Genomic DNA, 11778 nt, shown 5'->3' with positions numbered 1-11778 from the left:
ATTAAATAAAAATGCCAAACTAATCAGCTGTTGTCTAAAAATATAAAATATTTATAAATTTAGTATTTTAGTTAGAGCTACAGTAAAATATACATCTCTTGTTAAAAAGTTTGATGGAAAATCTAAATTAGTAAAAAAAAAAAAGTTTAGAACTGTGCTAGTTTAGTCAATCAGTCTGGACTTCTGGGTCGACAATAAGAGGGCAGTACAACAAAAGAGTAAAGTATAAATGGTTATAAAGTCAAACGATAAGGTGTTATTTAAAAATTTCTAATAAACACGTTTATAGCGACATCCAGGTTGTGGATAACTGGATATGCACAAATGCAGAGAGGAGATCTAGGTCAACTTGAAAACCTCGGTTCAACCGCCTTTCGTAACGTGGTCTAGAACTCTCTCTCTCTCGCTCGCCATTTCTCTCATGGAAGCCGACGTCTCGATCCTATTACTACGCAGTATTCTTCCATCGACTCAGATGTCTCAAGTAGGATAAATCTCCATAAAAGGCGACTAAGATTCGAACTTTAAACGTAAGTCTTCTTCTCCTCTCTGGATTTCATATACCCATTTGAATAGGCGTCGCCTTCTATCGTCATGCTCCTTAATTTGTTTAATTGGTGCTTAGAATTGCAGGCTTGAAATGAGTGGTGACCTATAATTGTTTGGTAGCATTATAGTTGGTCTTGTAATTTGGAGTAAAGGACGTGTTTTTGTGGGTTTTCGGAGATGGATTCGCTCAAATGTGGGTGTGGGAGTTGTGTCTTATTTGCGTATGCTGTTCTGTATCTGATGGTTGGACTGGGAGCTGCAAATGTGGTGCTGATAGGGAATAATGTGTCTTTATCATTTGAGGACATGGAGGCTACCTTTGGTAAGCTTCTTACTTTTCCTAAATACAGTTTAGTTGGTTTTAAGTGGATATTGCAGTTATTTTGATCATGCTATATTGCTATGATTCCTTAGCTTCGTGCAATTTGTGGTAGGTTTTTCAAGATTCTCCTTTTATTAATTTGCGAAGTTAATGTACTCTTTAAGTATTAAGAATCAGAAAACATGCCGGTATCTCTTTGTTCCTTAGTTTCATGCAATTTATGTCGACTTGTTCAAGATTGGTGTTTTTGTAACTCAAAGTGTCCTAGTAAGATCCATTCACAACTGCTTGATAGATGGAATCCTGAAGCTTTGAGTAACATTAGTTGCAATTTACACCTTCCATAAACCACCAGTTAGGAAAGAAGATATGACATGCTATGATGCTAATAGACAGATATATAAAATCAAATTAAAAAAAAATTGAATCCTTAGGTATACTATAATACAAAATAAATTTTTTTAATATGAATGCCAAGGAGATAATCTACCACACCCTCATATGCTTATTATAAAGAAAATACAGAATATGAAGGAACAAATAAACAATCTCAAATGTAAGTGATTTAATATGCAAAAACTCCAAATTAGATAAAAAAATCACAAATCCAAATTCGAATCAAAATCATTACCAAGGATTCCAGTTTCGACCGATCCCGAGTGGGATCGGCTGGTTAGCAGACAGTTGCTGCTGACAGTAGCTGTTAGGAGAGAGAGAGAGAGAGAGAGAGAGAGAGAGAGAGAGAGAGAGAGAGAGAGGGAGAGGGAAAGATAAAAAAAAAGAGGGTGAGAAAGAGAGAGAGACTAACAGTTAGAGGGATAAAAAAGAAGAGAGGGAGGAAGAGAGATTTTTATTTTTTAGGCTTTATATGTGAGTAATTATTATTTCTTATTTTTTTATAATTTTTTTCTAAAGTTTTAGAAATTTCTCAATATTTTAATAATATTTAGAATTTTATTTAATTAAAATAGTCCGATCCGATACAGGCGGCCGATACGGCCGATACGTATCGTTTTTCTGGACGGCCGATCCCGATCCTGATACCGATTTTTGGAACCTTGATCATTACTACAGCCTTATAGTAGTTACAAAAAACTTATAGATCACTTGTCAATGTTCACTACTCAATTTGTAACAACTTTACTTGTTAGACCCCGCGATGCATCTTTTTTCGTGATTGGTTTCCTGATTTCAGCGATCCTCAAGGTTGATTCTTCCTTCTTAGTGACTCTTCAAACGTAGTTCTTCCAGATCTAATACAGATGCATGTCTGACACTCGTCGAATACTTGTTGGACATGTGTTTGACACTTCTACAATGCTTCCTATATTTAAAAAATTATAGAATAAATTCGAACACTCTATGGACACTCTTGAGACACATTTTAGGCATCAGATTTATTGTAGGCTATAAAAGTTTATATAAAAATTAGCTATTGCAAGAATTTCTTACACATGTTATTGAAATATAATGTAACAATCACAAGTTAGTGCATCCAATAAAATTAAAATAAATGCAAATTATTTTAAAACCATAGATTAGCGTGTGCTATCCATTGTAGCTAAGTAATGATAGTTAGTTATTTTTTTCTCATAATATTGACTTGTATTGTCACGTATTAGTATTATCAGTTTTGACTTTGTGTTATTGTGTACATTTTGTTCTCTCCGATGAATAATCTATGCATGCCTGTGTATTTATATTACTATAAGTTTAGAAAAATATTTCTTTAAACATATCAATTATATATATAATGCTCTTATTTATTAATTTTGTCGTGTCCTAAATGTATCATATCCTATTTTTACAAAATGCCGTTCACGCGTGTTCATATACTGTCGTATCCATGCCCATGCTTCTTAGATAAAAAAAGATGATAAATGACTATCTATGGTTAAGTTAAAACCTTCATAAATACCTCTTGTAGATAAGGTAGAATATTCCCTAAAAATTCTCTAAGAATTATGTAGATTTGAGAAAATCCATACTGACATTTGATCATGGCAAATTCATGTTCAAACGTGATGTCTTAAAAACTCAATTTCTAGATTTTCTTGCATTCATGTTCGAATATCCTTGAGAACTATTACAAAAAAGAATAGTCTTTATATCTTCGAAAGTTCTCATTGGTATTCAAACATACTGACTTGAGAAGATGACTTTTAAGTTGAAAAATTGCAAATCTAGCCTTCGTGCAACTTGTATATATGTCTTCTTTTTGTAAACCAACGGCATAAACTAAAATCATTGATTGAAAAACAATCTTTCACTTTAATATTTTTTATCAAACATTTTGTAATTTGTGCATATACTGATACTTAAAATCTAAATATGTTACATGAATAAAATTTTGTTTTAAAACAATATTTGCCAATTATTTGAATACAAATAAAATCTTACACAAATAATACTATGCATTAGTTTTGTTGATCCATTCTCGCATGATAGTTTAATGATGACTCTACTCTTTGACATATGCTAAAGATAACACCAATTCCCTCCTTAGTGTTGTAGTCCTCAGATAGCGAGTGGAGAGATATGGGTTGCGCACATTAGATTTTTAATTAAGTGTATGCCTTCTAAAATTCAGAAGATAGATGGAATCAATTCAAGAGTCAAGTTTCTCGAATTTTGTGAGGTAACCAACCATGACATTGTTTCTTAAGCCATCTCACATTTTTCCACTTACACAATCACCTCTACTGGAGCATTCCTAAGAGCCCCAAAGTGTTTACCTCAGCTTTATGGTAATTTAACATCATACAACAAATATATTGCCAAATTTGTTTTTCTTGTTGTGATGTCAGCTTACTTCACTTATTTGTTCTACCAATAAAATGATTATTTACTTTTTTTTACTTTGTGCAGATTTGTGTTCATAGGAGTGAATGTGCCGGTGCACATGCTTTGTGCACGGACGCATATGCTTGCAGGCATGTATATGGGTGTGCTTGTGACCTTGTGTGAGCATGCACACTTATGTGTTTCTGTATATATTATACATATGCATGCATGTTGATGCATGTGTGTATGTGCTTCCTTACATACTGCCTACTTTCAAAGATTTAGGAAGGTATATATGAAATTTGTCATGAAAAATAAAAACAACCAAGAAGAGAGTTTGCCTTGAAAACTATAAGTGTATTTTGGGCAATGGGCATGGATCCTAGTTTCGCCTTATCCTGAGTGGGATTGGCTGTAGTTGATCCTGGCCCGAAACCATAGTTTATTGACTAGTTTCGGCAATATTGACCGATCTGCCCGAATGGGTATGGGTAAAGAGAGGGGGAAAGAGAGAGAGCGAAAGAAAGGGAAAGAGAGAGAAAGAGAGGGAGGAAGAGCGAGAGAAAAAGAGAGGGGGAAAGAGAGAGAGAGAGGGAAAGAGAGAAAGAGAGGAAGGAAGGGTTTGTGGGTTGTGGCAGTAAGAGGGAGAGGGGAGAAAAAAAAGAAGGGAAAGAAAAGGGGGAGAGAGAAACATAGAGAAAAAATAAATAAAAAGGAACTATGCTGGAGAGGGAGAGGATGAGGAAGAGAGTTTTTTTTTACCAAGGGAGAGAGAGAGAGTTAGTGGGGGAGAGAGTTTGATATGAGAGAGTTAGGTGGAGAGAGAGTCAATGGCTAAGAGAGTTTGCTAAGAGAGAGAGTTAATAGGAGAGAGTTTAATAAAAAAGAATTAGTGGGAGAGAATGCAATTTTTTTTTATTTGTATGAAAGAGGGACAGAGTGTGAAATGGTAAAAAAGAGGGAGACAAAGATTGAGAAAATCATATTTAATTTTTAGTTTTTATATTTTATATATGAATAATTTATATTTATTCTCTTATTGCTATTTTTTCTAAAAAATTTAGAATTTTTCTGTACTTAAGAAATTATTTTGAAAAAATAGGTCGATACGGATGGCTAATATAGCCATTCCTGATCCTGATTCTAATACTTGGAACCTTGATTTTGGGTGATGATTCATCTACCCTATAGTTGCAATTTATGACTGAGATCAATACTCTCATGTTTCTATGGAAAAGTCTTACTAACGAGTAAGAAAAATAACCTTGGCATATTGTTTTTTATCATCTTGGAGGACACACTAACTTTAAGAGCCACATGAAGTATAATCCTTCAGGATCAGATTTTAGTATGATCCTTAAGAAGATTTAGTTGTGGCCTGTCCTCAATCCTCATATTTGAAATAGAAAATATAGACATGATATCTCATTCTCATTTGAACTCATGACGTGAAGGTATCTTCCTTGGTTTCTTATGGAATATGGATACAGAAAGTTACTTATTCTTCCAATTTATTTATGTGGATCTGTTTTCTGGAGTTCCACTAGTTAATGTAGAAAACATGTATTTGAACTCTGGACTCTCACTTCTTGGTTCCATGTAATGACTTGACTTTCTAAAACCTTTGTCAGATTGTGTTAGATAAGGATGAGAACAACTATGAAACCTTTCAGGATTGGTCAATTGGACATAATATGTTATACATATGGCATTCTGGTTAAATTAGGGGAAGTGGGGAACTGAAATTAGTGCTGTTGCTGTCAGTACTGTCTTATTAGAATGCAATATTTGTTTTGGGATACCCAGAAGTACTCTGAGGGATTAGGTTCAATAACAAATATATAAATTTCTGTATTTTTTTTATTTAGGACTATTGTGATCACATAATGTTGTTCTTGTTGTCTTTTTGTAGCTCCGGTAATAAAAGGATCTGGTATATGTGGTGTATTATATATTGCTGAGCCTATTGATGCATGCAGTCAATTGACAAATAAGGTTGTTGAAGGTTCACTTTCTCCTTTTGTGTTGATTATAAGAGGAGGATGCGCATTTGATGATAAAGTAAGAAGTGCACAAAATGCTGGATTTGGTGCCGCAATTGTGTATGATGATGAAGATAGAGGAGTTCTGGTTTCAAGTAATGTTCCTTGTCAGTGGCACATCTTTAAATTCTAAAGCCTATCTGCTAGTCTGTTAGTTGGAATAGATATGTAAATGTATGCATGGTGCATTTGAATCTTTACATTCATTATATTAGAGGGTTAGGAGGTTTTAGTTTGTACTTCATAGAAAGTACTTTTATTATGTATTGTTCTTATAGAACTTGAAAGTTCTCAAGTATTTTCTGAAAAAAATCTTGTGTTTCTCTTGTATATGGTCAGTCGATGAATTTGACAGTTTCTCTTTTGAGTTGGGTGCCGGATAGTTGCATCAGTTGTTCGTTTTGCACTAAATCTTTTGCTAACTGATCTACTTCATTCTACTACATTTAAGTTACCAAGTGCTGAATCATCCAGAGAACATTTATAGTTACTATCTTTTGAGAAATATATTTGTCTTTTTTTCCTCCTAAATTGCAATCCATATTCAGGTAAAAGCCTATCAGAATGGTTGACATGAATATTTGCAACTGGCCAGAGTAAGGGAAGAAGTTCATAAGGATGTTGCAATTTACTTTTTTTGTTTTGTAATGAAGATTTCTTCCTATATAGTGATTACAATTTATTTGATGAAGAAAATGTCAAATGAAGTTTACACTTTACACTTTGCAGAATAACGGGGCCATCCACTTAAATTGGATTTGTCTGCTTATATGGATTTTTCTTATCTAACTTTCTTGAAATTAGTTCAGCTTGTTTGAGATCTCTGACTATTCAAGGTCCCTCATTTTAGTGAACTAAAATCTGTGCATAGTCATAAATTTTGCATCAATTTTTGGTATGACAATGATATCATATTCAATTGTTTAAATTTGAATATCTTAAAAGATGCTCTCTTGTAGACTACCTTGATAATTGATAATTATGTTGATTGCCCATATCAACCAAAATAATGTTGGAGTGAATAAAGAGATCAAATGTTTTGTTTGACTAAGGTTTATTCTTTGATTATGTCTATCTACTATTTTTATCAGTTATGTTGTACTGTACTACTGTTACACCGCTGCTAAAGTTTGGCAGGATAATATAGAGATCAGAGATTGCACAAACTGAGAGTAGAGAAGAAGGAAATGGGAAAAGAATATTTGGTCAGAAGTAGATCTATGATAAATTTAAAACGCATTGATAACAATGACAAAGCAGATCTGTTTAAACGGATAGCAGAAATCTTTGTTATTTCTTATATTTGCAGGTCTTCATTTGGTACAGTTGAATACAATACTGTTGTCGTTACTTGAAAGACAGTTGAAGAGATCTGTAGAAGGAAGCCTCCAAGTGGCATTTTTTGAGAAAAAGGCTGTTGTGACTTTGAGGTCCTAGGCAGTTTAGTGAATTACTGATGAAGAGGAACTAACATGAGCAACATAAAATCTCTACAGAAGCCTCCAAGTGACATTTTTTGAGAAAAAGGCTGTTGTGACTTTGAGGTCCTAGGCAGTTTAGTGAATTACTGATGAAGAGGAACTAACATGAGCAACATAAAATCTCTACAGAAGCCTCCAAGTGACATTTTTCGAGAATAGGCTGTTGTGACTTTGAGGTCCTGGGCAATTTAGTGAATTATTGATGGAGAGGAACTAACATGAGCAACATAAAATCTCGTTCTGGTGCATGCTAATAATCAAATACAAGTATTTGTAGAATGAAAACACTTAACTTGTTTTGCTGTTACACTTAGCCATTGCACCTTGGTTGCATCACTTTAAATTTTGACTAATTATTATCATGGATGGCCGTGCCGACTAGCACGGGGCGTGTCGGTCGGCACTTGTCATGCCGGCGGCATACCGGCACGTGGCACGAGGGTGCCGCACTGCACCCCTCCTAATAGCATCGCTGTCACCATCGACCTCGTCGCCGATCGCCGATCGCTGCCCGCCGCTCGCCGTGGCTGTCGCTTCGTCGGGTGCCCTAGCCCGCCCGAGAGAGAAGAGAGATCGAGACAGAGAGATCGAGAGAGAGAGAGAGAGAGAGAGATCGGGAGAGGGTTAAAAACTTAAGTTGCGGGTTCGGATTGATCGGCGAGCGACGACAACGGCGACAGCGACTACAAAAGGAAAGCTGAGTATCCCTTACTTCTTTCTCTCATTCTCTTATGGCACGGCCGGTGGTCGGCATGGTCTGTGCCTGTGGCACGGCCATTGTTGATTATTATACCGTTCATTCCTATCTTAATTTGCATCATCATGTTAGTGTCCCTAAACTTTTAAATATAATTTCTAGATTTGGTTAATTCTGTTTTGTTAACCTCATTGCTTTAAATGTAGCAGTGACAGGAACTTCACACGGCATCTGCATACATGCTGTGTTCGTCTCCAGGGCCTCAGGCGAGGTACTAATGAAATATGCAGGTCGTTCGGATGTTGAGTTTTGGATTATACCAACATTGGAAAATTCAGCATTGTCAATCATGGCTATCTCCTTTACATCCTTACTCGTCATGTCTGCTGTGTTGGCTACATGCGTTTTTGTACGCAGACACTGCATGAGAAGTGAACAGCCGAGAGTTTCCAACACCCGAGAGTTCCATGGGATGAGCAGTCAATTAGTGAAAGCAATGCCAAGTCTTGTATTTACATCAGTTTTGGAAGATAATTGTACCTCCAGAACATGTGCCATATGCCTAGATGACTACAACATTGGGGAGAAGCTAAGGATACTGCCATGCCATCACAGTATGTCTTCTGATCATGCCAGAGTTATCCTACATTTCTATTGCAAATTTAATAATTTGATTATTTGATTGTTTTGATTTATTTCCTCTAATCTTGGGAAGTGAACCCTTCTGAAGTACCTTTAGTATTTGCTACTTATGAGATCTTAGTCAATCTTCATGTGTATTACAAATTTATAATACAACTTTACCTATAATCTATGTATCCCATGGCGTAATGATGCATCACAAGTGTTAAAACAACACATCTTTTATTGACTATGAGCTGATTCAGTTGGTGGACAAACATGTGTCAATCTCTCACTGTATGCATTGTGTCATCTAATTTTGATTACCAGGAAGACACAAGGTTTGCAGTTTTATCTTAAAGTATGTAAAGTTTGATCTATTTTTTATGCATGGATAGTTGTGTTAGTTGGCATAACTTGATACATATCGTGCCAGTGATTATTGGCACCGAAATGGAAAGAGTATCTGGATATTCTTTCATGGCTACTCATCAATGTGTGCTATTAGAATTGAGCATTCATCTTACTTTTGAAAAAAATCTAATTTGGGGTCTTTTTCATCCCTTCTATACCTCTTTGCATTTTGTTTTTTGTTCTTTATAAATTATAGAAATTAAGGAAATTTTTTTGGCTTTCCCCATGTTATTTTCCCTGACAAGGAGGATCCAAGAAAAAATAGGACAAATCATGAGATTAGAATCTAATTGCATATGTTACACTAATATGTAATATTGAAGGAATTTAATTTAGCCCTAAAACCTATTTTAAGGCTTTAGAAAGATTTAGAGATTATTTTTTAACATGTTAGACTATTCAGTGTATCAACAATATGCTAGCTAGGGCATAGCGTGTGACAGTGGAATGCCTCAGTGCCATTGGCACAACAATCCTTGTTTTATGTATCTGAAGTTTTCAGCTGTAAACATAATGCAGATATTACTAAGGACAGTTAACCAGTAAGGTTTACAGTTTACCTGGATGTAGTTCATTATAATCTGATACGATATATCTCTTCATTGACTAGTATTATGCAAGATACCTTGATCTTTTAAGCTATTGCAGACTCAAGACTGTAACTGCTTCAAATAATAGAATTCGTATCAGATCTCCTTTATATTCATTAATTTCTCTATTAACTACATCTTGCACTCTTAAATAACAACTATTCTGCAGAATTCCATGCTATTTGTGTTGATCTGTGGCTCACTAGTTGGAGAACATTTTGCCCTGTTTGTAAGCAAGACGCAAGCACAGGCATAGCCAATCCTGCTGCCTCAGAATGTACCCGTTTGCTTTCTTCTGGTGTGTCTTCATCTTCCTCAAGGGCTTCCTTCCATTCGACATTAGCATCATCTCCGGCTATACAAATAATTCCTCAATCACAATCAGTTTCGCGAACTTATTCCACCTCTGGTACTCCTCGAGTTCCTAATCCACAGAGATCCTATAGTCGTTCACCGGCTATCAACATAACTAGAAGTTCTGCAGACCTTAGAAATGTGTCATCTCATAGATCCCCTGCTTCTTATCTTGTATCTCCACATTCCCTAGGCGTTTCTTTATCTTCACCAATCAATTCAAGATATGCATCCCCATGTATGCCTGGTTCCAGCAATGCTTCCCCGAGCTACCTTGTTGGATCTTCTGGTTGTCAGTCATAGCTGCCGCATTGCAGTGAATCAGGAGCAAGTCAATCTTTTATAGCCTTGGTGCAGTCTCTGCCAAGATGTTGACCTTTTCAGCTCATCTTCTATCTACTGAGGATGTTCTTAAATTTTGAGCTCACCTTATTTCATTTTATGATTACCATCCCTGGTTCATGGCATATGAGGCCTAGAGTATGAGCTGCACCTTCATAAATGCAGAGATGAGGAGTATGAGTTGGAAGCGTTGCAGGTGCGACTGTTGATTCATTTGTACTATAATGGTATGGTAGTTTCAGATCCTTTGTCATTATGTTTTTCTTACTGGTTTTCATTATACTTCTTAATGTATTTATTATGTGGTGTTAACAGAAATATTTCATGTGTTCATTGTGAGTACTCAACAACTCGTATTAAGCCGCACAAGTATACTATGCACAAATAGACAAATTATTGATCTATTAGTTCCTCAATATTATTATTTTCTTTGTTGATGAGTTAAATGCATCCATTGACTGACATCGGATGTAAAGATGTAATTGGAACTGAAACTAATCAAGACTTGAGTGTGTTTCTTGAGCCTGTTGGGATGAGATTATTTAAACTGTAAAAAAAATTTAAATCTTCTTTCTTTGGAGAATGTCAATTCTTTTATCATATCCATGAGGAGAAGCACTACATAAGGTTCTAGTTGATTACCGATGGCCCTTGAGAAGCAGGAGGTGGTGGTGAGCTAGGAAATCATGATTCTACCAATCCATGCCTGTTATGAATCATCAGTCCTCCTCCTGCCAGAACAATTTTAATTGGTTTTTTTTTTGAGTTTTCTAATGGCAGAATCAAATTATTGTGGTATATGAGTATATCTGAATTCTGAACTTGAAAGAGTGCAAATCATGTGGTGGAGAACATAACTTGCCTCTAGAAAATGCTGATGCTAGAAACATTTCAGGAATGGAGGAAACCATAAACACAATCAAGGTCGAGTTTTGCCGACATTCCTCTTCTCCTGTAATATATTTCTCTTGAGTGATGAAATGAATAAGTTTGAGGGAACTGCATTAATGGTTCTTGTAGATAAACTTTGTAGCTATAATTTATGCATACTGTTCTTTTTAAATTCAATCAACTTTTCTTGCTTAAATTTAATTCAGACTTGGCTTATTCTTCTTACCTTTTTTGCATTTTAATTTGAAGTGCAAGCCGAGCATTTAAGAGTTTTTACCAAACTAGCCATGTTCTAATTTATTTTTATTAAAATAGACTACTCCTTAAACTTATTACCAAATATGGTCTAATTTATTATAGCCCTAGTAAAGACGCTGAACTAATCAGCATTTTATTTCCAAGCAAAAACACTAATTAGTTTACATTTTTGTTTGGTCTTAGAATGCTAATTAGTTCAATGTATATAAATCTTTTTAACTTAATCTTTCAGTAGTTAAGGAAAAAAAAACTAACAATAAATAAAAACTGTGAACTGATTAGCGGTTTTAAAAATACTGATTAGTTTATCATTTTGTTAGGGCTACAGTGAATTAGATCCTATTTGATAATAAGTTTAAGAGAGTCTATTTCGGTAAAAAAAATTAATAAAAAATGTTTAGGTTTGTCAAAAATTCAGCATTTGACTTGTGTA

General features: G+C 35.1%; 1 protein-coding gene across 15 annotated transcripts; it reads left to right on the top strand.

Moving 5' to 3' along the window:
• Positions 1 to 290: 290 nt before the first annotated feature.
• Positions 291 to 11283, top strand: LOC140794819 (receptor homology region, transmembrane domain- and RING domain-containing protein 1-like). 15 transcript variants are annotated; one of them, XR_012110213.1, is made up of 6 exons: positions 303 to 530; positions 626 to 871; positions 5568 to 5792; positions 8082 to 8489; positions 9670 to 10423; positions 10512 to 10718. XR_012110213.1 is itself a non-coding variant. In XM_073147050.1 (5 exons), exons 2-5 carry the CDS (start codon positions 727 to 729, stop codon positions 10155 to 10157), a joined length of 1263 nt encoding a protein of 420 aa, XP_073003151.1. In that variant the 5' UTR covers positions 291 to 530; positions 626 to 726; the 3' UTR covers positions 10158 to 10718. The 15 variants fall into 15 exon arrangements, 8 of the variants coding, with proteins under 8 accessions (XP_073003151.1, XP_073003152.1, XP_073003149.1 ...); XR_012110212.1 differs by lacking the exon at positions 10512 to 10718 and adding an exon at positions 11092 to 11283 and having other exon boundaries at positions 305 to 530; positions 5568 to 5804; positions 8085 to 8489; positions 9670 to 10392; XR_012110214.1 differs by having other exon boundaries at positions 305 to 530; positions 8085 to 8489.
• Positions 11284 to 11778: the final 495 nt, after the last annotated feature.

Source organism: Typha latifolia, chromosome 9 (genome assembly GCF_019914945.1).
Source record: "Typha latifolia isolate L0001 chromosome 9, TyphaL0001v2, whole genome shotgun sequence".
Lineage (NCBI taxonomy): Eukaryota > Viridiplantae > Streptophyta > Magnoliopsida > Poales > Typhaceae > Typha > Typha latifolia.
This window is presented reverse-complemented; position numbering and strand designations above follow the sequence as displayed.

Coding starts and splice junctions, on each gene's coding strand:
- LOC140794819 (XM_073147045.1), top strand. CDS start 727: ATGGATTCGCTCAAATGTGGGTGTGGGAGTTGTGTCTTATTTGCGTAT. Junction 872..5,567: donor GGACATGGAGGCTACCTTTG/GTAAGCTTCTTA, acceptor GTCTTTTTGTAG/CTCCGGTAATAAAAGGATCT. Junction 5,805..8,084: donor GGTTTCAAGTAATGTTCCTT/GTCAGTGGCACA, acceptor TAAATGTAGCAG/TGACAGGAACTTCACACGGC.